The sequence below is a fragment of the Kogia breviceps genome, chromosome 8 (assembly GCF_026419965.1).
Source record: "Kogia breviceps isolate mKogBre1 chromosome 8, mKogBre1 haplotype 1, whole genome shotgun sequence".
Classification (NCBI taxonomy): domain Eukaryota; kingdom Metazoa; phylum Chordata; class Mammalia; order Artiodactyla; family Physeteridae; genus Kogia; species Kogia breviceps.
The window spans coordinates 91,690,043-91,705,171 of record NC_081317.1 but is presented as its reverse complement, the minus strand read 5'-3'; the positions used below and the strand labels follow the sequence as shown (position 1 = coordinate 91,705,171).

Below are 15,129 nucleotides of genomic sequence, written 5' to 3'. Positions count from 1 at the left end.
TTCTGATGGTTACTTTCTGCTAGTGGTCTATTAGTTCATGACAAATGAACAGATTTAGGAACAGCTTTTCAGGGTTGTTGAAGCTTTTCAATCTGTGGAGTTTTACGGTTTTGAATAATTTATTTTGCAGGCAGAATGTCCCCCCTCCCCCCATGAAGCAACAGGATAAAATGCTCAGAAGTAGAATTATATATACAGAGAAACTTGATAAATACACAGGTGAGAGATGACGTTACAAGTAAGTGGGTAAAAGCCCAGGCTAGCAGTGCAGGAATAACTGGTCCTCGCATGGGATGAAAACTGACTCTTGTTGGCCCTCAATTTTTTAGAGCTACCCAGAAACGACTACAATCCCCTCAATGTGTATGGCATGTTGACTCAGTTTCATTCTCGTTTCATTTCTCGTGAAGTATGGAGCACAGGAACAGTCCCCACTTCTTACCCGTTAATTTGGTGTGGGGCTACCCATCCATCAGATTTGAAATAAGGTTTACTTGGGGTTCCTTTCTGACAAAACATCGTTTTTCTTGTGGAAAAATGGGAGCATACAGAGAAGTATAAATGACCATCTGTGTATTCCCACCATTCAAGAAGAATTAACGTTTAATAACATCTGATCATCTTGCTATGTGATAATTGTATATACATATTCTTTTTATTTAAAAATTAGCGTCATGCACTGGATATGTAGGTTGCTTATTATTTCGAGAGAGACATCTTTATGCATAAATCTTCATCGACGTGCCCCCCTTGGAAAGGGTGGTAACTTGGACCTTCTGACTGCCCTGAAAGGGCGGGCAACTGCAAGGGGTCCGCGCGAGGCAGCAGACACACGTTCAGAAGCGGAAAGAGGGATCCAGGCCCTAACCGCCACCTAGCGGTAGCCTCCGGCACCGCCCGCCGCGCGCCGCACTTCTCCCGCACTACGCAGGCGCCATGCATGGAGACCGGAAGCGGAAGGCTTGAACGCGTTGGGTGGGCACCTGTGAGACCACTAGCCATGCGCGACGTGGAGGAACCCGGCCCTCGACCCACAGCGACCTCGTGCGGGTGCGTGAAGCCAGCTCTGGAGACAGGTAACTTCTAAGAGGCTGAAGGTTCCGCACTCCGAAGAGCCCTAAGTGCGGGGAGCCGACTTCACTGCAGGGAGGGACGGCAAATGCGAGACCTAGAATGGACGTGGGTCGTTTTTCCTGATTATTGGAAGGCACGGGTCATGTGTTTAGGACACCACGTGATGTGTCTTAGGCGAGCGGGATGACATCATCTCTCCTGTTCTGTTCTTGGTAGCTAAGGTGGCCTGGTCTTGGGGGAACAGCCACGTGCAGTGTAGCGGTCTCTATCTTGGGGAGTTCTCACCCATAAATGAGAGATAGGATATTATATACAGCAGGTGTTATGCCAATTCGGGATTAATGCCACAAGAGAGAAGCAACCTGTGCTACAGGAAGTGTAGGAAATAGTTTTAAACTGGGAATTGAAAGATGGCATGAGTTTGTTTCTCTTTATTTTCACCCCTATTTTTAGGGCAGAATACATTAACTTTAGAAATCCGAGGAAGCAAATTGAAAAAAAGATGAAAGTAGTCGGCCATTACCCAGAGAAAACCACTGTTAATATCTTGGTGTCTACTTTCCATAATAGTTTCAGTGCCTACACACTAGAAACATGAGGTGATATGCGACACCATTGTTTTATAATTTCAAAAAAATACTTAAGGACTTCCCTGGTGGCGCAGTGGTTAAGAATCCACCTGCCAGTGCAGGGGACACGGGTTCGAGCCCTGGTCCTGGAAGATACCTACATGTTGCAGAGCATCTAAGCCCGTGCACCACAACTGAGCCTGCACTCTAGAGCCTGCGAGCCACAACTATTGAAGCCCTCGCACCTAGAGCCCGTGCTCCGCAGCAAGAGAAGCCACCGCAATGAAAAGCCTGTGCACTGCAATGAAGAGTTGCCCCCGCTCGCAGCAGCGAAGACCCAACGCAGCCAAAAGTAAATAAATAAATTTTTAAAAATAAAACAAAACTTTGATTTGAATCCCAGCTCTACATTTATTTAAAACAAAACAAAACTTAAGGTTCATGAAAATCTTTCCATGGCAATTAATAATGTTAATTTTGAGAAGTTGCACAATATTTTGTTTTATAGATGTGCTCTTATTTAACCAGTTCCCTATTGTTGGGCATTTAGGTTATTGCTGGTTTTCATTGTTCTAAATGAAAGTTTTGAAACTAAAATCTTTGTGTATGTTCTAAATGTTTAACTTGAATTTCTAAAAGGTATTGTTATGTGGTCAGTGGTTGTGCCTGTTAAAAAAAATTGTTGCATGCTACCAGATTATAGGTCTGATAGGTTTTTAAAAATTAATTAATTATTTATTTTTTTGGCTGCTTTGGGTCTTCGTTGTTGCACGTGGGCTTTCTCTAGTTGTGGCGAGTGGGCTACTCTTTGTTGCGGTGCGTGGACTTCTCATTGCGATGTCTTCTCTTGTTGCAGAGCACAGGCTCTAGTCACGCAGGCTTCAGTAGTTGTGTCACGCAGGCTCAGTAGTTGTGGCACATGGGCTTAGTTGCTCTGTGGCATGTGGGATCTTCCTGGACCAGGGCTGGAGCCTGTGCCCCTGCATTGGCAGGCAGATTCTTAATCACAGAGCCACCACAGAAGCCCCAGTTCTGATATTTTGACAGGCAGGGAAGAGCAGGGCTCAGAGGTCTACAGAGCATGGGGTCCGGGATCTGTAAGTCAGAAGTGTTGGATGGGGCACTTACCTGGTGGTCCATTGGTTAAGACCCTGTGGTCCCAGTGCAGGGGGCCAGGGTCCGATCCCTGGCCAGGGAACTAGATCCCACATTCATGCCGCGACTAAGATCCTGCACGTGGCAACAAAGATCTCACATGCCACACTAAGACCCGGCACAGCCAAATAATAAATAAATAAACAAACGCAAGGAAGAGTAGCCCCCGCTTGCCGCAACTAGAGAAAAAGCCTGTGCGCAGCAACGAAGACCCAACCCAGCCAACAATAAATACATTTAAATTTTTTTAAAAAAGAAATATGACATCTGTTAATAGTGGGAAACAAAAAGAGAGTCTTGAGACATAAGGAACTCAGAGTCCGTAGGACTGGGGTAGTGTGTTTTGAGGAGGGGAGGGACTGGCAGAGGGAAGACAGATTATAACGAGGGTAATTTAATAGTCCGGGCAAGAGGTGAAAAGGACCGGGACGTTTCTGTCTGCACAAGACTTGTTGATAAGACTTGTGTACAGAAAGCCTCTGCGTTAATAACTTGTTGGTTTTTAAAAATTATATGGTTAGTAGTTGTAATATTGTTAAATTGAGGGAAAAGCCTGTGTAAGGTCTTTAAAAATCTCTCCTTGTGGGCTTCCCTGGTGGCGCAGTGGTTGAGAGTCCGCCTGCCGTTGCAGGGGACGCGGGTTCGTGCCCCAGTCCGGGAGGATCCCACATGCCGCGGAGCGGCTGGGCCCGTGAGCCATGGCCGCTGAGCCTGCATGTCCGGAGCCTGTGCTTTGCAGCGGGAGAGGCCACAACAGTGAGAGGCCCGCGGTAATTTCTCCTTGCTGAGCACCTTCTGTTGTACTAGGTACTTTACATATTTTAGTCATCTTTCCAAGATAGGATGATTATTCTTGTTTTATAGATGAGAAAACTGGATTTAGAGAGGTAAGCAGTTTTGCCCAAGGTCACACAGCCTGTGGTGTTTCTGTCCTTTTTCTCTTTTCATACCAGCCATAGGCCCCAGGGAAACTTCTCCCTCTTTCCATGTGGTTCTCATGCCAGTACTACTCTGGCATACCTGTGCTCTCCCTATTCTGCATGTATATAAGGCAGTTTGATTTAATTGTTGATTTACTTGTCCACTCTGTCAATGTACTGCACACCTTGATGGTGAGAACTGGTTCTTGTTTATGCCTGTTCCCAGGCACTCAGCACAGTGCTTACCAAATGGTAGGTGCTTAATGTCTTCTTTTTGTTTGTTTTTTGAGGCAAGAGGAAGAAGATCAGAATTCCCTTGGGTGGACGTTCTCAGGCCTCCACTTCAAGGAGAGCATTCAAGCAGAATTTATATTTGGAAATTATTGAGCATTTATATTTCATAGCATTTAATATCCCAAGAACCGGGGCATAGAGAATAAATAAGTTCCAGATGTATTAGAATATGGTTAAGTTCCGACATTTATTTGATGGATATTTGGTATGTTGAGAGTGGTCCCAAACATTTGAGAGTGACATAGCTGAGGGACTCCTTCCAATGTAGCTCGTTCAGTTCATTGCTTACCCAGTATTATCTTGCTTATGTTCTTTTTATTTATTTAATTAATTTATTTATTTTTGGCTGTTTTGGGTCTTCGTTTCTGTGCGAGGGCTTTCTCTAGTTGCGGCAAGCGGGGGCCACTCTTCATCGCTTTGCTCGGGCTTCTCTCTATCGCGGCCTCTCTTTGTTGCGGAGCACAGGCTCCAGATGCGCAGGCTCAGTAGTTGTGGCTCACGGGCCTAGTTGCTCCGCGGCATGTGGGATCCTCGCAGACCAGGGCTCGAACCCGTGTCCCCTGCATTAGCAGGCGGATTCTTAACCACTGCGCCACCAAGGAAGCCCTTGCTTATGTTCTTATAGAGGTGAACAAACAGGGTTGGAATAAATCTAATTGGTTACAACTTATATTTATCATAGCATATGTATAACCTGTGGCAAACAGGTATAGACTGATTCAATGAAGCGATAGCTCAAGTTAGTTATAAATTTGTAGACCCCCAATCAGATAGTCAAAGGCAAAAGTCTTTGATCATTACTACAATTTCCCATGATATTGAAGCATATTGTGAGTTTCTCTCAATCAACTGTTAACTCCACTGTGATAAGAGTTCTTGTTTTGTATTTTTTCCCCAAACTTAGCACAATGTCTGGCAATTGTAGACACTTGGAAAGTGTTTGTTAAATAAAACAGAACATAACTGACTAGGGTAGGAGCCCTTTTTGGCCATTTTTCTTCATGATATTTTTATGAACACCAGAGAATTGTTTGACTTCAGTTCCTTCATCTTTAAGATGTTTACTATATCAGTTCCACAGAGCATAGGTGAAGGTTTAAAAAAAAGAGTGCCTGTAAACGTAGTTGGAAAAAAATTTAAAGTCATCAAAAACGTACGCAGTGTCAATGGATCTTAGAATCATAATATTGAGAGAGAGAAAGCAAGTCTGAGAAGATACCAGTTTTTATAAAACTCAAAGGCAAAATACAGAAAACATTGTTTAAGCATGCATATGTGATAAAATCATATTTAAGAAAATAAATGAATGATAAAGACCACATTCAGGCTCTTGTTTATCTCAGGGGAGAGGTAGGGAGAGAGGCAACATAAAAAAATGCAAGTTGTTGGTAAAGCACTAGTTTTGGGGCTGGGTGGTGGTACACAGGATTTCATTTTAACATTATACTTTATTATATATATGTTATATATCATATTTTATATGTATCACGTAATTTAGTTTTTATAAGTGAAAAGTCATGAAAGGTGCTATGAAGGACAGGCCTATAGTCTCACTGCCCACCTGTGCTGATAGGATAGATTTAATGGAAACTGGAAATAAAATGAGGTTCTAGAATATCTCTATATCATCTCTTAAAAGAAGCTAATACAGCCTTCATGAAATGTAAAAAAAAAGTTATCTATAAATTCAAAATGCTAGTTGTGGATACCTTCTACTTTAAAACTATATTGATGTTGCCTGGCCAGTTTTTTCTTCTTTTGAGTTACTGGTTTAAAACATTTTAAAAATGATTTGTGATTATTGTAAAATTTTCAAATATTATAGAAATTACAGAGTTAAATATAAAAATAATCCAACAATCCCTCCACCAGTTTTTTTTAAACTCACAGTTCCATCTTTATTACTTCTAACAAAAGATACTAGAATGATACTTTTGTCTCTTCCTTGGTATTTGTCTACTATATTAACTTCGACCATCCCAATAGAAGAACGTGCCAATAAATTATTGATGACTTTTTACTGTTGCCTGTATGGTGCAATGATACCAATATCAGAGGAATTATAACCAGCCTAAACAGAAAATAACACAATTTAAAGTCTCCACCAGTTTTAACCAGTGTTAAAATTTTGGTGAATATCCTTCTAGATAGCTTTCTAGACATATATATGTACATGTTTAGTTAGGTAAATACATAAAATTTTCGTAAATAGGATTATGTTACACATTCTTCTTTCACTTTTTCACTTTCCATTTTAATCAGTTTAGACTTACATAGTCCTTTTCTCCATGTAGCATGAATTTTTAAAGTACCTATCCTCTTGTAGGCAAGTACTAGACAATGAGAATGTAGCAGTCAGTAAGACAGAAAAACTCCTGCCCACATGAAGTTTACATGCTAGTGGGGCAGAGAGCTGCTGGAGCAAGCCTAACCTGAAATTTATACTGCCTCTAGATATTTTAGTACTGTGATCCCATATACTTCCTTTATTGCTTAATTAAACTAGTTTGTTTCGTGTGTTCTGTTGTTTTCAATTGAAAGCGTTTTTACCTATATACAGCCTCTGTCTCCTTATCTTTCATTATTCTTTGCCTTGTATTTTCACACTCCAGCCAATCAAAATGGCTTGTTCCCTGCTTATGCTATAAAATTTCTCATTTAACTTTGTGCAGCTTATTCCCTCTGTTTGAAATACCCTCTTAGCCCTAACCAAGGTCACGTAACATAGTAATGGTAGCATAGAATTTGAATTATAGTCATAGTAGGTCTTCTAAAAATAAATTTTTCCTTTCATTCTTTCTTTCTTAGACCAATACTCTTTCCAGTTTATTATCTAAAGGGATGTATTGATAACAATGATATCTGTAATGATAAGGATATTTATATGTATTTTTGAATGCTATAAGAATCTTATTTTATAGTTGCATAACATCTAATAGATTTTAAAACTGTGAAATCGATGCATTAAAGAAAACATGTCTTCCTACGTCTTTGCTTGACCTTTTCATTAATGATTTCTTATCTAATTTTCTTCTGTAGGGAATCTTTTAACTGAGCCAATTGGTTACTTGGAATCCTGTTTCTCGGCCAAGAATGGTACTCCAAGGCAGCCATCCATTTGTAGCCATTCACGGGCTTGTTTGAGGATTAGAAAAAGCATCTTTAATAATCCTGAACATTCCTTGATGGGCTTAGAACAGTTTTCTCATGTTTGGTAAGTTGTTTTATAGTTAGAAATGGTACTTTGGAACATAACTTGCCCTTGAGTAAAAGTACTCCAGTTGGAGGCAACCCTGGAGACTGCCATCCAGACCACCCTTGTCTATTGCATGGGATTTTTGTACTATATTCATGCATGTGATTGTCTGCATAACTTGGACACCCTCGAGGAAGCTTGGGATCCACTGAGGGGCACATTCCATCTGCAGTTGGTTCCAGTTTTGTTGAATGACTTCTGTTGAGCTGAAATCTGTAGACCTTCTCGATTCTGTCCATGGGTCATTATTCTGTCCTCTAGACCACGGGTCAGCAAGCTATGGCCTGTGGACCAAACCCATCGCATCTTCTGTTTTTGTAAGTAAGCTTATGGGAACATAACCACGTGCATTCATTTATGTGTTGGCCGTGGATGCTTTTGTGTTACAACAGCAGAGTTGAATTATTTATAGCAGAGACTTGTTGACCTGCAAACCCTAAAATATTTACCGCTTGGTCCTTTACAGAGAAAGTTTGTGGACCCTGCTCTAGACCCATGAAGTATTGTTTATTCAGGTACTTGACAAAAGCCTGTTAAGGTCCTAGCATGTGCCAGTCATTGTGTTATGGGCAGTGGATATAGAGATAAGACTGTCTTCTTTCAAAAAATGGAAATGATATTACTCTCTTTTCCCCCACTGATTACATTTTAGTACCATTAGAAGCATTCTTTCTGTTTTAATTTGTGGGGATTAAAGTGTTTTTTCTCCCTCAAATCATTATGATAGATTAACTGTGTTCTTTTCTTACTCAGTGGTTTGGTTTATTTTCAATAGGATTTTGTTTGTTTTTCACAAAAATGGTCATTTGAGCTGTAAGGCAAAAGTGCAGCCTCCTAGGCTGAATGGTGTGAAGACTGGTGTTTTCTCTACAAGGAGCCCACATCGTCCCAATGCAATAGGACTGACCCTAGCCAAACTGGAAAAGGTAGAAGGTAATTTGTACTTTTACCATTTTTTCCTTAACCTAAAGAAGTCTTATAAAATCAACATAGTATTCAGCACTGGCTGTTATTGAGACAAGTACCAATGGTGTTAGCCCCTGTGAACCACCAGACATTGAAGAAAATGAAACAATTAAAAGAATGTCAGCATTGAAACACTTTGGAATAAGCTCTCATAGGATGCTCAGAGTTAGTTTATGTCATTATATTTATCAGAAGTTATTAAATTACTTAAAAGTAACTCTTAAGATTTTATAATCATTAAATGAGTAACCAAATTTTTTCTGACTTGGAATGCAGTAAGTATAAAATGATCTAAAAATAATTGGAGGGCTTCCCTGGTGGCGCAGTGGTTGAGGGTCCGCCTGCTGATGCAGGGGACGCGGGTTCGTGCCCTGGTCCGGGAAGATCCCACATGCCACAGAGCGGCTGGGCCTGTGAGCCATGGCCGCTGAGGCTGCCCGTCCGGAGCCTGTGCTCCGCAACGGGAGAGGCCACAACAGTGAGAGGCCCGCGTACCGCAAAAATAAATAAATAAATAAAAATAAAATAAAAATAATTGGACACTCAAAATTTAACGCACAGTAACAGGTTGCACATGCATATATGGTCAGCACATCTGACCACAGGGTGGTGGATCATTTCTTCCTTGCAGCCCCAAGGAAATGAACGTGCATCGTGGCTGCAGTGCCGCTGTCCACTGTGATGTGAGGCAGAGGGTCTGGGATGAATACACCATAGGTTGAACATCTGTCAGATTGTGGGAGAACCTGTGTAGAATACCAGATTAGATTTAACTACGTGTTCATATATAAACACGTTACTGAACTGTTCATTTTTGAAAGCCTCCCATTCTTGAATCCCTTGGACCTGATCTGATCAGCACATTTGGGTGTGCTGGGTAACACACAACTTGGGTAACAGTACTGGAACGTTTTATGATCGTTCGTGCAACCCACACGTATTTTCTGAGCGCTGAATATGTGTCAACCATTGTTCTAGGTGCTGGGGATATAGAGGCAAGCAGATTAGATAAAAATCCCAGCCCTACAGAGGATTTTAGCATTCTAATGGGGAAGATCAAATCAGAAAGGTGAAAGGCAAACACAGTGGCACTGCAGACACTCTTAAAAATAAGCGTTATGAGGATGACTAGTGTTTGTGTGGTGCTTTGCAGTTTATAAAGAGTGTTCATGTATGGTATCTCACAGCGGCTCATGGGTTTGATAAGGTAGCAGTCTCCATGTTATGGATGAGGGCACTGAGGCTCTTTGATGTTTGATAATTTACCCAATAGCATCCAGCCAGGGGGTTGTCTGACTTGAAATCCCACGAACTCTCACCTGTGCCCCAGTGCTTTTCTTTCTTTTGCAGACATTATTAGGTATAATCTATCACTTAGAAAGTCTAAAATCTTCTTTCCAAAGTTACAGGTTCATTCACAATAAGTATGTTTTAGAAATCAGAGTCCTTTGTTAGTCATGTTTTTCTCAAATGGAGATCGGATCAAATGTGATCACATGCAGTTTTTGGTTCTCACTGGGCCAGTTTTCCAAGGATCAAGTTAGTAGACTTTGCCCCAGTAGAAGGAACTGAACAGCAGCTGTATAAGTGGGACAACAGGGGACCTTTCCTTAATATTTGGTAATGGTGACTTATGTTCTGTTTAATTTTTTTTTTTTTTTTTGGCTGCGTTGGGTCTTTGTTGCTGTGTGCAGGCTTTCTGTAGTTGCGACGAGCAGAGTTTCTCATTGCCTCTCGTGTTGTGGAGCATGGGCTCTAGGCACGCAGGCTTCAGTAGTTGGGGCACGCAGGTTCTGTAGTTGCAGCACGTGGGCTCTAGAGCGTGTGGGCTTCAGTAGTTGTGGCGTGTGGGCTCAGTAGTTGTGGCTCGTGGGTTTTAGAGCGTAGGCTCAGTAGTTGTGGCACACAGACTTAGTTGCTCAGCAGCATGTGGGGTCTTCCTGGACCAGGGATCAAACTCGTGTCCCCTGCATTGGCAGGCGGGTTCTTAACCACTGCGCCACAGGGAAGTGCCTGTTTAATTATTCAGTGGAGTATTAGATTTCTATTGATGTGTAACAAATTACCATGCACTATCAGTTTAAACAGCACACGTTTATTATGTGTTTAAAACATTACAGTGTTTCTATAGGTTAGGAGTATGGGCACAGCTTAGCTGGGTCCTCACTTAAGAGTCTCACCAAGCTGCAGTGAAGTGGAATGAGTTCTTTTCTGGAGGTTTGACTGTAGAAGAATCCATTTCCAAGCCCACTCTGGTCATAGGCAGAATTCACTTCCTTGCAGTTGTGGTTCTGAGGGTCCTGGCCTCTTGCTGGTTGTTGGCTGGTGGCTGCCTCTAGCTCCTAGAGGAGGCCCCCAGTGCCTAGAGACCTCTCGCAGTGCCTTGCCACACGGGGTTTCCCAGCAAGGCTGCTTGCTTCTTCAAGCCCACAGGGAGAGTCTCTCAAGTGAATCTGCCAGCAAACACAGGAGTCTTAGATTACATAATGTCACTGAAGTGGTATCAAGTCATACTCAAGAAGAGGGGATTATACACCAGGAGGTGACATCATGGGGCCACCTTAGACTCTGTTTGACACACTGGAAATCATCATCAGTCCCACAGAGATATATTGAGGACTCTGATGTGTCTGAAACAGAGTTAGAAGCCCCCAGTGATGCAAAGGTGAGATGGCCCCACCTAGTGCTCTAGGACCTACTTACTGTCTAGGGGGAGAGACTCTAAGCAGGTCATTGCTAGACCATGTTACGAGGGCTCCAGGAGAGGTTTGGGCACAGGTACCTCTGTGGAACCCAGAGGAAAGAATGCTTATGTTTGGAAGAGCCAGAAAGGCTCTGTAAAGGAGGTGTTACGTGAGAGCCTTGAAGAGCAAGTAGGAGTTTGACAGATAAAGAAGAGAATGGGTTTCTAGGTAGAAAGAAAACTGTATGTTGGCACCAGGTATAAGAGGGCCTGGTGCGTAAGAGAATTGTGAGTAAGCTTGGTGGGGTTTAAGCAAACGGTGTTGATTCTCCAATTGTTTGCACTGTTCTTCATTGTTAATATTTCTAAGAGGATGTTTTTCACATTATAGGTGGAGCCATATACCTTTCTGGAATTGACATGATTCATGGCACACCTGTACTAGACATAAAGCCTTACATAGCTGATTATGACTCACCACAAAATTTGATTGAGCCTTTAGGGGACTTTAATTTACAGAATAACCAATGTAAACCAAAAACCGTGTCCCAGTGTGATGGCAAGACTGATAGCTGTGACCAGCAACAGCTCTCAGGGTACGAGGAACCACAGCTCTACAGTTGCACTAAGGAGAAACCTAAATGTCCTGAAGACAGAACTTCGGGAGAAAACAATGCAAAACATGACAACTCAGCAAAAATCCAGCAAAGCTCACTTGAGCCCAGGGAGAGAGCAGCAGATTTGGGTGAAGAATCAGGAAGTGGTCCGAGTCCTAGGGTAGCAGAAGAGCAAAGTGGCTCACGTTGCCTGGAGAAGAGGTTTTCAGAGGAACAAGCAGACAGCAGGCTGAGGAGAGGGGAAGCAGCAGTGGTCGCACAAGGACACAGCATGGAGATGCCGCCCGAGGCTCTTCCCTGCCCTTTCAGGGTGGCTGGTGCAGCTCACCGCAGTGCGGTCCCTGCCTGGGTGAAAGAGGCTCCTGTGGCCACCTTGGGAGTCCGGTTTACTCCTCACGCAGAGATGGACCTTGAGCACCTCACCTCAGGTGAACCAGGTACTTTTCATTTCTTGTTTCTGAATGAGAGATGAGCTAGTACTTGGAGATTTAGGCAAACTTCCTATTTCCGAGGGCAGTTTTATATAGAGTATTTGTGATTATGACTTGTAAAGAAATGTAGAAATATAAAATCATACTTGGGCAACATCATCATCTGATGGCTTTCAATCAGCAACTGTTTGTTCAGCACAGTGAGTGCCGGGCACTCAGTCAAGTGTTCACTGAGAACGGCTGCTGCCCAGGAATTGGGCCTCTTGTTTGCGTGTGACAGTAGCTCTTGCAGTTCTCAAACAGCATTCGGAAGCTAAATTGTGCTTGCTCTGTACCTATGTAGATTGAGTTTTTTCATCTGTTTCACTATCTGAGTAGAGAAATGTCTCATCTTGTTTTACCTATTGGGTGATGGATAGCTCGACCTCTGTCACAGAGGCCAGGAGTAAGAAGGAAAGTGTCTTAGCACAGAAATTGTCCCCATAAAGTCCCAGCACTAGAGGCATGCACTTCACTGCAGAAGAGAGAAGCCACAGGGCTTTTAACTTGGAGCCTGTTTACTCTAATACATGGTTGTTAACAAACATTGTTATCTGGTTTTTCCAGCCCACAAGCAGATTCCAAGCAGCTGTTCAGAGTGAAGGAGAGGCCCATTAAAAAGTGGGTGCGGTGATAAGAAGTAGCCAGTTAGTTGCCAAGGAGATGTCAGATGTCAAATTTCACCTGCCCCTGGGTGACTGTGCTCATTCTTTCCTAAGGCTTTATGTTTAAACAGAACATTTGATTTTTAAATCAATCTCTTTAAAGTTTTGTTTATGAAAGTTGTTTAATCACTGTGTACAGTTCATGGGTAGAGGAAGGTCAAGTTTTTTTTTTTTGTGGGGAGTGGGGTGCGTCCCACACGGCTTGTGGGATCTTAGTTCACCGACCAGGGATTGAACCCTTGCCCTCAGCAGTGAAAGCGTGGAGTCATCACCACTGGACCTCCAGGGGAATCCCCAAGTTGTGTTCTTCTTATTGCAGGTATTGGTCAGGCTTCATTTAAATATTTTCAGTCAGCGGAGGAAGCAAGGTGTGCCATCAAGGCTGTGCTGTCAGCTGACCCTCGGTCTGTATATCGACGGAAACTCTGCCAGGATCGCCTTTTCTACTTTACAGTAGACATAGCACATGTCACGTGCTGGTTTGGTGATGGCTTTGCAGAGGTCTTAAGGATCAAGCCGGCTTCTGAGCCTGTTCAGATGAGTGACCCTGCGGAGTCCTTGGTGTCTCTGGGATCGTGAGTAGCCTCCATCGAGTCTCTAAGACAGCCTGATTGACTTCGGTATGGCTGTTGCATTTTCTGTACAAGCTAATGATGTGCCTTCTTTGCAGAAAGAAGCAACACTTTGTGATCTTACTGCTTCGATTGATTTGGGTTGTTCAGAATATTTATTTGAAAAACATGTATTTTAATAAACTAAGAGATACAGAATTTGGAGAAATCGCCATATCATGATCGTTTTTGATCAGTTAATATTGAAGAATCCAAAGGTGATGCTTTATTGGTGTTTTCTGAAAGAAGTCAATTTTTCTTGGCACTTGATAAAACTGGGTAGAAGCTGGGGGGATGTGTTGAACAATTCATGTTGGCTTTTTTGTCTGAAAAAGCCTCACCTCTCTGTTTTATTCTAAATCAAACTGAGTTATGATATCTTAAGAAACTAACAAATCAAAACCAAGTAGTTATAAAGATCTTTAGAGATTGAACCCCTGTGTTTCAGAGACTTTGCCACACACACACACGTATGTGTAATATTTAATCCTGATTTCAAAATTAGAGACTCTAAGATTTCTTTGGATGCCTTTGTATCAGAAAAGAAAGTCACTGAGAAGTCCAAGAAAATAAGTTAACTCCTGGTTTATTTCTTATTTATTCAATGACTGTTTACTGAGAACTATTGTGAGTTAGGTTTTGGTGATAGAATGAGATGAACAGGATGCAATTCTCGTTGCAGGTCATAGTTGTGGAGTAAGAAGACACAAACACATTGTTGTACTACAGTTAGAGTAATTAAGTCCATACATGATTCCTGTGTAAGCACCACACAGGAAGCAGTTGTAAGAATGTATTGCCTATAGGTGACTTTAAAGATGTGATGATGCCAGATAACTGAAGATTTATGATCAGTGTAACCAAATTAGGCACCTGTCAACATGAGGTAGGCTTTCCTAATAGCAACTGTAAATCTTAATAGGTGCTTGATCATGGTTTTGAAATGAGCCCTGTTGCTTGTGGATACTTGCACAGAGTCATTTGTGGCTGATGACACTGCACTCCTGAAACAATCTGGGTTTTATTTGAGGTTACTTAGAACCTCTTGGGGAAGTAAATTTAATTAGACTTTTAAAAGCTTTTTATTTCTAGATAATTACCGATTCATAGGAAGTTGCAAAAAATAGGGCAAAGGTCCCGTGTACCCTTTACCTAGCTTCTTCCCATGGTAACATCTTACATAATTATGGTATGATGTTAAAACTAGGAAGTTGACATTGGTACAATCCACCCTTTATTTTGATTTTGAATTCTTTTCTCTTAAAATTACTTTGAGACTGAGTCAGGTCTTGAAGCACAAAATGCTGGTATTTAATATGGAAAAAATAACTCTTAGGACCATACCAACTGGCCTTCTAGCAAGAGGACTGTTCTGTTGTTTGGGGTTTTAATATACATTCTCAGGATTTTAAAACTAAAATCCTAAATATAATCTAGCTTAGTTCTCTACCAGCTCACCAGTCTTTTCATTATACCCAGTGTTTGGCCCTCTCCCCCTGCTTAAACCCCTCGGTGATGACACTTCACGCCTGCCCTGTGTAGCTCATTATTAAAGTGTTCTTCCTTTGTATGAGATCAGATCTGTTCTCTGATAGCTCCACCCTCTGGCCAGGTCACATAGGGTAAAGCTGATCAGGCTCCCATGTTTTCTTCAGCTCTTTCTCATATAATATGTTCTTGAGCCTCACCCCACCCTCAGTCCTTGAGTCCCCCATGTGAGCTTTTGTCTCTAGGCAAGTAAGTGTCGTATTGTGAGGAAATTTGTATCTCTGGGTTATGAACTTCCGTCCCTCAGCAAGAGAAATCGTTTGAAGTAAATCTACCATTCCTTTTCATCTTGGAAACTTTT

The 15,129-nt window shown here is 42.1% G+C and overlaps 1 protein-coding gene across 5 annotated transcripts; it reads left to right on the top strand.

Annotated features, from left to right (window-relative positions):
* Nucleotides 1-922: 922 nt before the first annotated feature.
* On the top strand, nt 923-13,843 carry TRMO (tRNA methyltransferase O). Of its 5 annotated transcripts, none has more exons than XM_067040172.1 (6): nt 923-1,076; nt 1,528-1,995; nt 7,052-7,226; nt 8,044-8,201; nt 11,309-11,971; nt 12,989-13,843. In XM_067040172.1, the coding sequence occupies exons 2-6, from the start codon at nt 1,926-1,928 to the stop codon at nt 13,246-13,248; spliced, it is 1,326 nt and encodes a 441-aa protein (XP_066896273.1). In that variant the 5' UTR covers nt 923-1,076; nt 1,528-1,925; the 3' UTR covers nt 13,249-13,843. The 5 variants fall into 5 exon arrangements, with proteins under 5 accessions (XP_066896273.1, XP_058929244.1, XP_066896276.1 ...); XM_067040175.1 differs by having other exon boundaries at nt 930-1,076; nt 1,814-1,995; nt 12,989-13,452; XM_067040174.1 differs by having other exon boundaries at nt 947-1,076; nt 1,739-1,995; nt 12,989-13,453.
* The last annotated feature ends 1,286 nt before the right edge of the window (nt 13,844-15,129 follow it).

Coding starts and splice junctions, on each gene's coding strand:
- TRMO (XM_059073261.2), top strand. CDS start 941: ATGGAGACCGGAAGCGGAAGGCTTGAACGCGTTGGGTGGGCACCTGTG. Junction 1,077..7,051: donor GAAGCCAGCTCTGGAGACAG/GTAACTTCTAAG, acceptor TTTCTTCTGTAG/GGAATCTTTTAACTGAGCCA. Junction 7,227..8,043: donor GAACAGTTTTCTCATGTTTG/GTAAGTTGTTTT, acceptor TATTTTCAATAG/GATTTTGTTTGTTTTTCACA.